This window comes from Copadichromis virginalis, linkage group LG6 (genome assembly GCF_057382275.1).
Source record: "Copadichromis virginalis isolate Kocher_CV1m ecotype Utaka linkage group LG6, C_Virginalis_male_GT1.1, whole genome shotgun sequence".
NCBI classification, from domain to species: Eukaryota; Metazoa; Chordata; class Actinopteri; order Cichliformes; family Cichlidae; genus Copadichromis; species Copadichromis virginalis.
This window is the reverse complement of record NC_140623.1, coordinates 15,133,562-15,149,329: the sequence shown is the minus strand read 5'-3', so window position 1 is coordinate 15,149,329 and position 15,768 is coordinate 15,133,562. Positions and strand designations below refer to the sequence as shown.

Sequence of the window (15,768 nt, the reverse complement as noted above, 5' to 3'; positions counted from 1 at the left end):
TTTAAATGATTTTTAGTTTAAAGAACTCCGTAGTGCTGTTTATCTTCGCTGATTTTGCTTTTGTGTTTGTTTTGATCATCCCTAAATCAATAAATTGTGTCAAATTAAAGCCTTGCTTTGTTTCAAAGGTTGATTCATTTTCTGCCAACTCTAGAAATGTTCCAGGACGTTTGTTCACTCTCTACGGAGTGCGAGGCAGATCTCACTGGACACTTTCACCATTTCCACCTGTTCAAGTGCCCATTAATACAAATATCTAATCAGTTAATCACATGGGAGCAACTCTGCATTTAGAGATGTAGAGATAGTCAAGACAAACTGAGTATCGAGGTATGCAAAAGAGCACGTCAATGCACTCACCAGTTGAACTCAACTGATTTGATGGGCTACAGCAGCAGAGGACATTACTGGATGCTACAGCTTTCAGCTAAGAGCAGGAAACTGAGATTAAAGCCAGCGTGAGGTCAGATTTAGGCATAAACAGCATGAAAGCAATTATCCATCTGGTCTTGTATCAACACTTCATCCTGCTGGTGTTGGTGTAAGGATGTTGGTACACTTTGGGCCTCTTACCACCAACTGAGCATCATTTCAGCACCGCAGCATTGCTGTTAACGATGTCCACACCATGACCACACTGCACCAATCAAAGTTTACAGTAAGATAATGCACCATGTAACAAGGTCCAGATCATCTTAATCTCGTTTCTTGAAAGTGACAATGAGTTCACTGTACTCAAATGAGCTCCAGAGTTTCTCAGTTCAACAGAGCCCCTTTGGGGTGTGATGGAACAGGAGATTCACATCATAAAAGTGTAGTTTGACGCTGTCGTGTCTGTATATACCAAAATAAGTAAAGCCCACTTGTTTTGCCTGATATTCTCTGTTTTTTATCAGAATACGATCATTTGATCTCGGGTAAACTGCAGATTATAGTGTGGTCTGTAACATATTAGTAAATGGAGAGATTTTACAGGAAAATAATAGGGTGGCATTCCCAGCATAAAGGTTCATTTAAAAATAACTTAAATAAATAAATAAAAATAATATTTTATAGCTTCATTGGCTGGGCATGTCTGCAGGACCACATAAATTGTAGTCTCCCGCCTTCTAGTGGCTCAGTCAAAGAAAAGCAAATTCCACCGGTTTTTGTTTGCGTAACTGTGGGCGAGCTCCTCCCACCAGGCCACAGACTATTGGTTAATACTCTAAGCAAAACCACGTGGTTGGTCAGTGGGTGCTGTCCGTTAAACCTGTACGGAACAGTTTCCACACGCCCGATTGTTGTGTAAGCGTCTCTCCCACCCTTGAACCTGCGGTAAGTATCACCTAGACGAAGCTCAGGCTGTAGTGAATGTGTGAAAAGGGAAAATAACTTTGTGTTTTCCTCAGTCATGCCGACGTCACCTGTTAAAACGAGGATCCCCCTCACCAGCTTTGGACACTTGGTAACAGAGGTGAAGGTAGGAAGGGGGCTTGATCCGGGGATTTCCAGGTGAAATGAAACGGTGCATGCGGTGGAGGGGGATTTAGCTGTAACAGAATGGATATGAAGGGGTTTAAAAGACAAACGGGAGGGGGGGCGGGGGTCTATAATAAACATTAAGGGGGGTCTTAATGTTTAGGTTATCATTTATGTGTTATAGTGTCATCAGTAAGCAGCAACAGCAGTTACCTTTGTCCTGCTTTGTCTTCTTTGATGGATCTGCCCAGTGAATGAAGCACATTTCCACAAGCAGCACAACGTCTTTATTACCTTTGACTTTATTATGTAAGATTGTATTTGGCTGCTATTCTGTACAAGTGAAATTCAACTGAAACAGGCAGGAAACAGACCAGCTATTAAAAGAATATACAGAGGGCAACAAAAAAGACGGATCCTTAAAACTTGGGCTAAAAACAGTCCATGGAAACTAAAATCATCCAAAAATCCCAGTAAGACTTACATCATACATGCCTGTAACTGTACTACAGACAGATTAAACAATGAATGGGGTTGTGGGGAATTTCCTTAAAGATCAGAATCTGCACCAGGAGGACCCGGGGCCCCACTGCACAAGTGTTAGGTCTGAAATTCGTGTCTGAGGATTTCATCCTGGAACCTAAAAGCAGTCAGGGCACCGCCGGCTAACACGTGGAGGTCTTCTCAGACGCACTGCTAAAAAACGGTCATGCAGGAAGATGTTGCATAATTCAGCTGCATCTGCAGGCTCTTTCACATCTGTCGTATGTGCTCAGTGAGTAAAGAGAATGCAGCACCAGAGGCGCACCTGCCAGCTGTGCTAGGTGAGCTGCACAGAGCAGGTCCCACCGAGTCACAATGGCTTTTGCTTCCTGACTGGACTGATCGATATGCCTGAAGTGTTACTGTGATGATGGATCAGACTAGAGAGTTTGGGGTTTTTTTAGATTATAAAATAAAGACCTGTTTATTAGCCTCTTAAATGTCAATGTAAATTGTTTATTTATTTATTTGTTTGTTTGTTTGGTGGCATTTATAATTTCTTAGTACCTTCTAGATGCCAGCTCCTCTGATTAATATATTTTAAAAGACTTCTCCTTTAAGTAACAAGGTGCCATTTCCGGCATAGATGTTTATCTAAAAATAAAATATAAATAGACTAAAACATTTAAAATGGTTTCTTTATTTGGCTCAACATGTATGCAAACATATTATTTAGATGCTAAAATGTTAACTATAAACTTATTTATTCCTTCATTCATTTAATCAATGTTTGCAATCCTTTTGTTTGACCACTTGGGGGCAGCAGTCAATTTTATCTGAACACTTGTGGATCTGCTTTTTAGTCCTACACATATGCATGAAGTACTCTTTGTTACAAGGGAGCAGCCACCCGTATATTTTCATTATATACATGAAGTACACAAGTAAGAATAATATATGCCTTTAACTGTTGGTTTGTGCTGGTGAAAAGTGTCAGTGAGCTTGGGTTAAGGCAGGGATGTCCAACTCCAGGCCTCAAGGGCCGGTGTCCTGCAGGTTTTAAATATCATCCTGGGCCAGCACACCTGAATCAAATGATTAGTTCATTACCAGGCCAATAGAGGACTTCAAGACATGTTGAGGAGGTAATTTAGCAATTTAAATAAGCTGTGTTGGATCAAGGACACATCTAAAACCTGCACGACACCGGCCCTTGAGGCTTGGAGTTGGACACCCCGGGGTTAGGGCTTGCTTCTGTACTGGAGCTGTAATGTGCTCAGTGCTGCCCCCTGTGCTGGCAGTGCAGAAGACACCACTGTGAGGTGGCCGGGCTACTTTTAAACTGTGTAAAAGGGAACCACAGATTCCCGTTGTCATATGATGCGTTATTATTAGTAGTAGTAAAACATAAAATGCTGACTGTAAGCAGTTTCAAAGTTACTAAGCGATTGATTCAAGAGAAAATAAACAGAAGACAGGATGTTTTTCATTTCAGTCTCAGTGATATTGTAGTTCATTCCTTAATGAAAGCTACAATTTAAAAACCATATAGACAAAGTGTTTGAGTTTTTTTTTTTAACTTGTTTGTATATAGATCTAGCTTTATATTCTTTCTTATTGTGTGCCATCTGTAATGTTTGACTCAAATACCCCACAGAACTGGACAGCATAGCGAGCTCCCATCCTCTGTCAAGCTGTCACCCTTAACCCACGAAGTTCAGGAACTGTGGGATATGATGTTTGTTTAATTGTCATGTAAATATTAGGCAAGACTGTTACATTTGGTATTTTTCATTAATAGTAGTACTATACTTGTACATATCAACAGGAGTTTGACTTCAGTTTTCATACACCGGCTCCTTCCAGCTGTAGAGCTGATGCTGGTTTCAGCTGTTGTTGTTTCAGGCTCCGTTTGTCTGTTTGAAGGGGAAGGTGGCTATAAGACTACTGTTGTAACCACAAGAAGAAGAAAAACAAAACAAGCTCACTGCTGATTTTCAAAAATTATTTCAGTTGCACTTTTTCAACTTTTATTGACGTGGTTTCACGTATAAGGTTTCAGGAGGAACAAGAGTTTCCTCTCTGCTACGTTAATAATATGAACCATAGCGGCAGGACAAATCAGCAAGATGAAGAGGAGCATTGTGTCCCTCCTCGACCCTGGCTCACTTTATCTAATGTTCGTAATGGGGAAACTATTTCCCTCTTCACAAGAATTCTTTCATTTCCTCGTAGTTTACTGTAAACCTGATGTTCTAGATGAATGGTTCCCTTCATGGAAATCAGTGCATGTGACAAACGCCTAATTGTTGTCCCAAGTCTGGGTAATCAGACAGACAACAATAACCGTCCTGACATTTATCAAGCACAGGATTAGTTTGGATGTAAACGACAATCACATAAAGCTCACGGGCTTAAAGTGCTAGTAAAGTATATCTATGTTTTTTGTTTTGTTTTTTTCCTCTCATGCTAGCTGAGTATGAAACACAAACCATGTGATAAAGTAAGCTTTGTTTAGCACAAAGTGCTGCCTGGCTGAAGTCCACTCACCACCGGCTGTAAAACCACAGCTTAGTCGGTTTCACACCTTGGTTTTTCGTATGCATGATGCAAATGAGATGTGGTATGGCAGTTTGCGAGTTTTACAAATGCGGGTTCTCACATTTGTATGCTTTTTACAGAGCCAAGCTAGCAGTTTCCCTCTTTTTGTGCTAAGATAGCTAACAGTGGCCTGACTGTAGCGTAGCATTCGCTGTTTAGAGTTGTATATATGGATTCTAATTTATCGTTTTAGGAATAAAAGTGATCGATAAAATATGCTGCTTATATTCTGTCACTTTTTTGGAGTCTGTTGACTCCAAAGGTTTGATATTTAATAACTACTGCTTTTAATGTTTTTGCATTGAATTGGTGTAACGAAATAGAACTGTTCAGGCCCTACAGGTTTGGAAATGATGTTCAGGTTGGGCCAGTTTGACTGCAAAGTGAAAATAAGGCACTTTAGGATCATTTTGGTTTGACAACAGTGTAATAACTCACCCCAACAAACCATTCAAGTATGTGGGAGTTTCCATCCTCTCCTCTGCCTAACGATTGTAGTTTTTTGGCCCCTCTGTTGCAGACATCCTTTCTGTCTCCTCTCGATCCTCTCTATTCCTTTGTTTTCACACTCATCTTCTTCTTTCAGCTGCTCCCTTCAGGGTTTGCCATAGTGGATAATCTGCCTTCTGCTCTGTCTGTAGCATCGTCCTCTGTCACACCAAGCCTCTACAGGTCCTCCTTCACTACATCCACGAACCTCCTCTGTGGTCTTCATTTTTGCTTTCTGCCTGACAGCTTCATGTTCAGCATCCTTTGTATATATATCCTTTTGTGTATGTGTATGTATGTATGTATGTGTGTACATACATGTACGTGTACATACATGTACGTGTACATACATGTACGTGTACATACATGTACATATGTGATGTAGCATAACTTAAGCAGCAAGGAAGGTGATAAGTAAATAGCATTAGCAGACGATTGAAGTTCTTTTATTTTCCCTTTTACCATAAACAATCAATCAGGCATGCAAAAATCCCACTGGCTTTATACAAGACTTTGCCCATACCTGACCTCGTTAGTCCCTACCATTGAAACAAAATAGGTCAAACCAAATAATACAATTCTAAACAAAGAACAGGAATAAAGTCATGCATGAAACTGACAAACTCATTTACTCAACTAAATAGTTTGTAAAGTAAAACACTGCATACAATATAACTCAAAAGGCTACTTTAAAGAAAACAAACAATACTATACAAAATGAAAAACCCTCCATTTGGTTACACCCAGTGATGCAATCATTGACCTCATGACCCTATATAAACAGGAAGTAGTGGTCGGACCTTCCCATACACCTGTCTCACATATAGGACCTGAATGCACAACATGGACACCATGGTAAGTATAACCAAACGTGTGTACGTGTGTACGTACATGTGTATGTACGTGTATGTACATACAGGGAGTGCAGAATTATTAGGCAAGTTGTATTTTTGAGGAATAATGTTATTATTGAACAACAACCATGTTCTCAATGAACCCAAAAAACTCATTAATATCAAAGCTGAATGTTTTTGGAAGTCGTTTTTAGTTTGTTTTTAGTTTTAGCTATTTTAGGGGGATATCTGTGTGTGCAGATGACTATTACTGTGCATAATTATTAGGCAACTTAACAAAAACAAATATATACCCATTTCAATTATTTATTTTTACCAGTGAAACCAATATAACATCTCCACATTCACAAATATACATTTCTGACATTCAAAAACAAAACAAAAACAAATCAGCGACCAATATAGCCTCCTTTCTTTGCAAGGACACTCAAAAGCCTGCCATCCATGGATTCTGTCAGTGTTTTGATCTGTTCACCATCAACATTGTGTGCAGCAGCAACCACAGCCTCCCAGACACTGTTCAGAGAGGTGTACTGTTTTCCCTCCTTGTAAATCTCACATTTGATGATGGACCACATGTTCTCAATGGGGTTCAGATCAGGTGAACAAGGTGGCCATGTCATTAGTTTTTCTTCTTTTATACCCTTTCTTGCCAGCCACGCTGTGGAGTACTTGGACGCGTGTGATGGAGCATTGTCCTGCATGAAAATCATGTTTTTCTTGAAGGATGCAGACTTCTTCCTGTACCACTGCTTGAAGAAGGTGTCTTCCAGAAACTGGCAGTAGGACTGGGAGTTGAGCTTGACTCCATCCTCAACCCGAAAAGGCCCCACAAGCTCATCTTTGATGATACCAGCCCAAACCAGTACTCCACCTCCACCTTGCTGGCGTCTGAGTCGGACTGGAGCTCTCTGCCCTTTACCAATCCAGCCACGGGCCCATCCATCTGGCCCATCAAGACTCACTCTCATTTCATCAGTCCATAAAACCTTAGAAAAACCAGTCTTGAGATATTTCTTGGCCCAGTCTTGACGTTTCAGCTTGTGTGTCTTGTTCAGTGGTGGTCGTCTTTCAGCCTTTCTTACCTTGGCCATGTCTCTGAGTATTGCACACCTTGTGCTTTTGGGCACTCCAGTGATGTTGCAGCTCTGAAATATGGCCAAACTGGTGGCAAGTGGCATCTTGGCAGCTGCACGCTTGACTTTTCTCAGCATTCAGAGAACTGGTCTCTGAATGCTATTGACACCCTTTTCTCAACGAGAAGTCTGGGCTCGGGAGAGCCTGAGTGCCCTGGAGGGACTTTCCCTGCCGGATACACGATGGACGGGTGGCAGAACTGGAGGGTCGTGTGCCTGGCGGGACTGTCGATCGAGGACGCTGAAGATATCTATCTATTCGGAACCGTGATAACAGGGTTCTTGCTGATCGGAGTTGGCTTAGCCCTGGTTTACCACAGAAATAAGAGAGCGGAACCAGCTGTTCAAACCCCCCCAAGGCTGCCCGCTGGAATCGAAGCGACGGGACGAGGCGCGACCTCTCACAACGAACGTAATATGGTTAACACCTTGGAGACGCTTGCATCGGCTGTGAAGGCTCAAAGCAACAACATTGAGCGTATGGGGGGATACATCAGAGAGAGGCCTGCTCAAAATGGGACCCTTGAGCAACAGTTGGAAGACATCGCGGAACGGATCACTGCTGCTGTGAGGTCTCAGAATCAAAAGAACGACAACACCATGGAACAGAAGTTTGATACCATCATGGGGAGGCTCGCGGCTCTCCAACGGGAGATCGAGAGGCCAGTGTCGGAGTGTTAGGGCAGCCTGAAAATTCTCCTGGGCTGCTCGCATGGAAATTTACAAAATCAACATCGAGATTTGATGTGTATGTATGTGTATGTACATACATGTGTATGTACGTGTATATGTGTGTGTGTGTGTGTGTGTGTGTGTGTGTGTGTGTATTAGGGGTGCAACGATACACAAAATTCACGGTTCGATATTTTTTCGATACAAAAAAATGTTCATGCCTTTTTAATTTGTCATTTATTAAAATTATAAATATATATTTTAACTCAAAAGTACAGTTTTTAAATTGTATGTTGCTGAAACAAAAAAGTAATAAAAAAAATTACTATATCTCAGGGCTCGCAAAATTTCAAAATCCCTGGTAGCCCTTCGGGCAGGGACTCTTCAGTTTTTGGTAGCCCAAAATAAATTTAAGTAGCCCGAATAAAAAAAGAGAGCAATTTTTTTGATTGATGTTTTGTTTCCTTTACAATATTATACATTAAAGTATAATATTGTATAATTATATAATATTAACTTCTTATCTTGTGCCCGTTTTTTATTTTGACAGCGAATGCGCACCTGCGGACCACTTATGTGCACCCCTGGTTATTTAGCTCGTCATATTGCAGCCACAGAAATTCTTTTGTCCATGAAACCATAAAGCTGCACTTTCTTTTTGCCTTATAGTCTCATTTGTCACAACTTCTCCGTTTTGTGGTAAGCTTTTCTTTGGCTGTCACTTCTTCACCCTGACCTGTCTTATTTGGCTCAGCAGAACTAAAATATATATCCTGCTGCTTTTACACACACACTCACATAACGCTCAGCGATTCTCTGCGCGATCAACCTCTCACATGTTTAAGCTGCAGGAGATTTCACTTGTCATGTTTGCATAGTAAGCTAACGATTAATAAGACGATGTCAGAGGAATTGGTGCACAAATTATCATCACTCACAGATCAGTGCTGTCGCTCTCTATACACAGTTCGCGCGATTGCAAAGTGAAAGCAAAAAACAAGCGCAAATTCAAACGCGATTTCAATATGTCACATATTGACAGTGGCTCGCCGATGCCAATGACATAATTACCCAGCTACATTTCCGAAAGAATGCAAAAGCATTGACATATATATTTCCTTCCTACGACAGGCCGACGGGCAGGGCAGAGATAGATTTTTGGTAGCCCAACTGGAAAAATCTCTAGCCCCGGGACGTCGGGCTAGCGATTTTGCGAGCCCTGTATCTGATTGAGGAGTCACTCATCTTTGGAAAAGAGAGTTTATTACAGAGAAATGTCTCTTTCCAAAATAAAAGCTATACTATACGCTTCTTCTGGGCTATATTCTCAGCAGCATATTAAATATATCAGGTCCCCATAAGGAGAATCATGTGCTCACGGCTGTCTAAATGACTCGGGTAAAGTTTGTAGCATGCGTGCTTGTTGTTTTTGTCTGCTTCCACTTGTCTTTGCACTAGGATGATGTCGGTGTAAATGTGCAGTCATATTCGTTGTGTTCCCACTAGTGCTGTCAGCGTTAATCTCGTTGAAATGACGTTAACTCCACAACACTGCAAAACTCAGTTAACGAGCTACCGCGGATCGCCCCGTGCGTGGGGCTAGACTGCCAACACGTTAACGAGCTAACTGCGCTAACACACTAGTTCCCACCCATGTAATTGAGCATTGCGTGGCACATCCAACATACTGTTTTACTTTAGTCCATGACTCGCTTACCTTCAGGGTCATACGTCACATGAAAACCAAAATAATTCCAAACGCCAGATCTGAATGAGGTTCAATTTGCCTGTTACAAGGAGAGCTTAACTTCTGTCTCGCTAGCTTGCCCTGCCCTCAGTGAATCTGCGTTCGACTACTCCGCCTAGGCTGCACTGTCGAGTGCAGATCCGCTGAGCGCTCAACACAGACAGCATCGTCAGAAGGAAAGTTGATAAAATAAATTAAAAATTTTGTATTGTTCATACATATGCGTACCGAACCGAAAGCACAGTACCGAACGGTTCAATTTCGATACGAGTATTGTTGCACCCCTAATATAAATAAATATATATATATATATATATATATATATATATATATATATATATATATATATATCACACACACACACACACACACACACACACACACACACACACACACACACACAAAACATATTAAGGATTGTACATTAACATAAAATTGTTATACACACACATATGAAGAGAGAGAGAGTATGCATAGTATGCAAACGGCTACCAAACAGCCATCATAATTCATCATACAATGAGAACAGGACAAATCAACAATTGACAATGACTAATTAATATTAAAATCTGTAACGTAATGTATTGTTTGGAGTTTAGTCTGTTACTGTTGCTATTTTTACCATTTCTTCTGTAACTCACATAATTTCCTTAGGGATTAATAAAGTATTCTGATTCTGCTTGTTTCAGGATGACCTGCCATTATCCAATGACACATCTGCTTACCTGCATCTTTTGCTCGTTTCTCCTCCTCTTCTTTTCTCTTTTTCTAAACTGATGACCTGATGGCTTTGAACTTTTCTTGTCCATCTTCCATTGGTTTTAATTTTGCACTCCAGTATGAACACCCACCTCAACCCAAGGATCACCACAACATCACAGATTCACTTTGTCTAGGGTGCATTTCTGAGATTTCACACAAACCAGGATTCAAATCATGAATACATAATGGGCTTGGATTTACAACATTATAAATGAAATGTGCTCTATTTGGAAGCAGCAAGCCCCCCCCCCCCTTTCAACGGCATGTGTGTGAGACTTTAAATCATCAAACTGTAAATTTTAAATTGTTATTGATCCCTTTACCCCTGGTCCTAAAGTGTATATTTATTTTCTTACTCTTCTTACATATATTTTTTGCTTGCTTGCACTGCTGTAACTGGAGCCTTGTCGTGTCTCGTCTCTCTATATCAGGGGTCCCCAATCCCAGTCCACGAGGGCCGGTGTCCCTGCAGGTTTCAGATCTCAACCTGGGTCAACACACCTGAATCACATGATTAGTTCATTACCAGACCTCTGGAGAACTGAAGACATGTTGAGAAGGTAATTTATCCATTTAAATCAGCTGTGATGGATCAAGGACACATCTAAAACCTGCAGGGACACCGGCCCTCGTGGACTGGGATTGGGGACCCCTGCTCTATATACTGGACTGTATGTAGCGGAGATGACAAAGTTACTTTGACTTCAGCAGCAAGCAGGCGCACCGAGGGCTCTCGCGCTCACTTTTCGTGTATAGAATTTCGAAAAAACATTGGTGCAAATTATAAATCTGTATTATAATGTCTGGTGTTTTCTTGTTTGTTGGTTTATTTTTATTTTGTTTTACTTTGCGAGTTGGTTATTAGATGCTGCTCCAGCCGGTCAGAAAATCCCTCGCCGCCCCGCCCTCTCCTCACTGCGCCGCAAGCAGCAGGCGCACCTCGCAAACGAAGGGCGTCCTTACTCCCAGCAAATGGGTGATAGAAAACCGATCGGTGCCTATGCCATTCCCAATGTGCGCTGGTTGACGTCGGGGGAGCATGAGTACAAGCTTTTTTTTTTTTTTTTTTTTCTTTTTTTTTTTTGGCCGATGCCCGTGATGCCGCCCCCCACCACGATGCCGCCCCGGGCAACCGCCCGTGTCGCCCATATCTAAAACCGCTACTGTGTACTACTATGCTGCTTTCCTTTTTTTCTTTTTTGTCTCTATTCTGAATGTGATTGTTGCACTTTGTACCAAACTATTTTAAAGCTTTCTTTACTTAATATTTTTGCAGATTACTTAAATTACAATTGATCAAAGTACAATATTTAAGCAATTAAAGTCTTTGACGGCTTTAACAATAAAGAGATATACACATCAAAAAATCAATAATTATATTCCAGTAACATCATGTATATTACTCAAGTGTCATTACATATGTGAATGATTGTAACTTTTACTTAGGTAAAACGTCTAATTACTTTTTTACCCTCAAAAGTCAACAAGATTATGTTTAAATTGTTATTCAGGTCCGCTTTTCACATAATAACTCTGCATTAGGACTCAGGGCTGCATATGAGCTTGAACTTGCTCCCCTCCCCCATTTGCCACCCAATTTTTAAAAATCATTTAAACACCCCTGATATCCTCTTTGCTTCCTCTGCAAATGTCCAAACCATCTCAACCTTGCCTCTATAGTTATGTCTCCAAACGGCTCGACCTGAGCTGTCCCTCTAATATGCTCATTTATAAGGTCCAATGTCCATATAATGTCTATATAATGTTAATTCTTGTTGATCCCAGTGAAAATCTTATCTTTAGCTTGGCTTCCTGTTTTTTTGTGGGTGTTACCATCTCCAAACCATAGTTCACAGTTGATCTCACATCCCGTCTTGTAAACCTTCCTTTCCCTTTCTTGCTTTCCCTTTCACTCTTGCCATTGTTTTCAACCCCACTTCTGCATCTGTCTCGTCTTTATCAGCATGCCTCTTTCACCCTCTCCTTTTCATTTCTTATTTAGTGAACCTGAGCTCCTGTGTATTTGTGCCCACTAGCATACACCGACACGATTGGTAAAAAAAAAACTCAATAGGGGGAAAAAAAGGCATGTGACACATGCAGCAATCAAATATATTAACAATATAAATCATTTTAATAAAAGGAATCATCACAATACATTTCAAAGGGTGTCCCACTTTAACTGAAATGAATGACCCATTTTATCTAATACATTACGGTAAACTGGGCCAGGAGGTAAAGAGATTTCTCTTCATTTTACAAAATTTTATCTGAGAGAGATCCTCATAACAAGGGTTGTGAATTTAGAGATGTCTCTTTGCTTGTTATTGATTTATTAACCTTATTAACAAGTGAGATTTCATATGTTCGTTCGCTTGTCATCTGACAGTTTCAAAACGAGGTGTTCCCCTTAGGAACCTCAGACCAAATAAGATCAAATGCTAAATATCAGGTAGTGTTTTAGCACCAGTTTAAAATGTCTTGCAGTCAGTCACCAGCTGTTAACCTTTAAAGAGATGAGATGCTAAGATCCTAAAATAACCCACGTTACCTACAGGCCCAATTTTCACCCAGAGCAACCACCTTTTTTTTCCACTGCTCAACAGACAAAAAAGTAGCAGTTAAAAAAATGTAATAATTGAAATTTGTAGACTTGAGAAATGTTATTAGCTTGTTTATTAAGGGAAAACGCTTAGGATGTTGCTACAGAGTTTAATGCTAATGGATGTGGAAGCTGAGCTAGGGTCACATAGTACAGGTTCACGACCAAATCAGCTTCATCAAATTCAGACGGTATGCTGGGTGTGATCTCAATTACTAGTAACCAGTGTTGGCTAAGTTACTTTAAATTAGTAACTTAGTTACATTACTAGTTACTTCTATCAAAAGTAACTCAGTTACTTCAAGTTACTCGTTACTTTCAGAGTAACTAGTTACTAGGGAAAGTAACTTTGGTTTAACTCAGACTTCTCTTGTTAATGTGTTGCTTCCATAACTGGATACCCAGCAAGATTGCCAGTCTTCTAGCTTGCTTACTTGCCACAAGTGCACTGTGCCACCTACCAATAGAAAGGAAAAAATAATGTGCACATTTCCACGAGAGAAATCCCACGCCTGATTTTATCCTAGCCTGCTTTTTACATCCAACACAAAAACTGCAGTCGTGGTGCTTTCGATTGTACTCAGAACTCGGAAATTCTGCCTTCTGAATAGGAAGATGTAGGTAACACCAGACTGCAGATGAGCTGCATACAGGGCTGGACTGGGACAAAAAAATCGTCCTGGGCATTTTGACTAGAGGCCGGCCCACCATTATAGGAAAAATCATAAAGCCTTTGAATGAAAATAAACACTGTTGTGACAGTGATGTACACTGTTCTGATGGTATATATGTATCAATCTATCAGTCGTTTGTTGTAAGACTCAGATAATTATTTTTTTAAAAGTGAGACATTTTAAATGAGAATAAGAAAGTATTTCCTTGTGCCCCCCTCTCCCTTTTAATGCCCTACATGGACCCCTGGCAACACTTTGCTAGACCCGCCCCTGCACAGTTACCAGCTGTCAGCTACTTAGAAAAGGATCCTGGTGTTATTTGTCTCTCAGAAACAGTTCATAACTTCCCTTCAACTCATTCATGTGACCTAAAAGGTAAACCTGTTTCTCCATCACAGCTCTGATGATTCAGTAAGGACATCTCCTGGTTTCATCTTCATGTTTCCCTCTCACCACATAACCAAACCATATCATGACCAGCAGCTTTTTTGCAGCTGTGGCTCCAGCAAACATCAGCTGATACTAGAAATTAATATTAAATAAATTCTAACAACAGCTGATCAAGCTTAAACGTGCTGCTGTTGTTTAGCGCGACATCCGCTGGTTTCCTGTTTCTGGCGCAAAGTGAGCGATAAATAAACAAGAGAGAAAAGCTGATCAGCTGATCATTGATCAGTTTCATGATTGAAGTAGAAACAGGAGAGGGAGGGGGAGAGGATGAGAGAAGAAGAGGCAGCTGTGCAGCGTAAACACAGAATAACTCCAGCTTTGTGTCTTTTTCATTGTAGCTGAAGTCCGGGACAAACTGTTCCTTTTCACCTCAATAAGAAACGCGTAATATTTTCTCTGAATACGAGACGATTCCGTTTTTTACAGGACGGTTGGCAACTCTAATAATTAACCTTATGAACAAAATAAAGTTCAACATCAGTAACATAGCACCACCCAGCTGTATAGAAACTCCGTCATGCTAGCTAGCACGCAGTACGAAAAATTCAGCATAACAAAAATAAACTCCACCTAAACTTGGTTCATATCTGACCCAGATGGACTGCAGGTCATAACTTCTTACCTGAAGTTCAGTTCAACTGACACTCACAGACCAGCGGCCACTTCGGGTCTCTCCTCTTGCCTCCCTTTTCCTTCATCCACCTGCTGGCCTCCACCACTTGCTAATGTTATTGAATCTGTGGAAGCTCCGCGATAGCCACCACAGGAAGTAACGAATAACGAGCCTATCTAAATCCCAGTAACGAGTAACGCGTTCCCGGTTTTGGCATAATAACTAGTTACTGTGCTCTTACCACAATAATAACGTAGTTACTGTAACGCGTTACTTAATAACGCGTTAGTCCCAACACTGCTAGTAACAAGTGTGCAATCCCACTGTTGCTTTATCACGCTACTCACAGAAAAACGTGCCTCTACATGCAAAGGTATGCACGTTCCACATCATCTATTTCTAAAATAAATTGCTTAATTTCTTCATAAAGTTTTCATATTGCAGCTTTTATTAGATTCCATGAAAAAACACAATAATAATTCCTTAATTAAAAAACGCAGAGTGCGCTTACTCAAGCTTTGTTATTGGGTTTTCCTTTTGTTTATTTTCCGTAAGCCTGTTCATCATTTAATCTGGTGCTTTCACATTCGTTCTGACTGGGTTTGCATAATTCTGAGGGCATTCATCATGTGCTTCTATTGTATGTGTTTGTTTGCTAGCTTTTATTTTCTGTTTTCTTCATCTTTTATTTTATATCTTTCAATGCACGTTTTTTTAAAAACGTCTTGGAAATGTGTCAAAAAATATCACAGATCTGATCTCAGCACTTCCTCTTACTGTTTCTGTGTTTTAGAGACAGCTGTTTGGCATTGAGGCCCCTTCTTCTGTGGAACTGACGGGTTGGAGGAAATACTTCAATAGCTACACTCTGCAGGGTCGCAGAAATGTACTTAACCAGCACACACTTTTATACACACGCACACATCTTTATAGAGATATTACACACAGGCGCGCCGACTCCTCACAATCCCAAATGTTTCCTTCTCTTCTCTGCAGTGTGTCTTGGCTACTTATGGGATCTTTGCAGTAACGGCAGCTGCCTACTTGGTGCTTAGACAGAAGAAAAAAGAAAACCAGACATCCACCTCCTCGGCCTGAGAGGCTAATGTCTTGCAGTCATGCCTTTTCTCTGTGATGCGAGCGGTACTGCACCTTCAAATGTGTCAGCTGCAAGTTACAGAGTGTTAATAAATACTTTGTCCGTGCTTGTCTGATCATTATTCA

General features: G+C 40.7%; 2 protein-coding genes across 2 annotated transcripts; both read left to right on the top strand.

The window, feature by feature from the left end:
• Positions 1 to 1,227: 1,227 nt before the first annotated feature.
• Positions 1,228 to 15,749, top strand: LOC146707498 (ATP synthase F(0) complex subunit k, mitochondrial-like). The gene is made up of 4 exons (XM_085458865.1): positions 1,228 to 1,317; positions 1,392 to 1,462; positions 15,338 to 15,430; positions 15,541 to 15,749. The coding sequence occupies exons 2-4, from the start codon at positions 1,394 to 1,396 to the stop codon at positions 15,640 to 15,642; spliced, it is 264 nt and encodes an 87-aa protein (XP_085314991.1). The 5' UTR covers positions 1,228 to 1,317; positions 1,392 to 1,393; the 3' UTR covers positions 15,643 to 15,749.
• On the top strand, positions 6,881 to 7,754 carry LOC146707499 (uncharacterized; the record flags this gene model as incomplete). Its single annotated transcript, XM_085460865.1, has 1 exon — positions 6,881 to 7,754. A coding segment is annotated over one exon (825 nt), but the record flags the coding sequence as incomplete, so codon positions are not given.
• Positions 15,750 to 15,768: the final 19 nt, after the last annotated feature.

Coding starts and splice junctions, on each gene's coding strand:
- LOC146707498 (XM_085458865.1), top strand. CDS start 1,394: ATGCCGACGTCACCTGTTAAAACGAGGATCCCCCTCACCAGCTTTGGA. Junction 1,463..15,337: donor ACTTGGTAACAGAGGTGAAG/GTAGGAAGGGGG, acceptor TCTGTGTTTTAG/AGACAGCTGTTTGGCATTGA. Junction 15,431..15,540: donor CTCTGCAGGGTCGCAGAAAT/GTACTTAACCAG, acceptor TCTTCTCTGCAG/TGTGTCTTGGCTACTTATGG.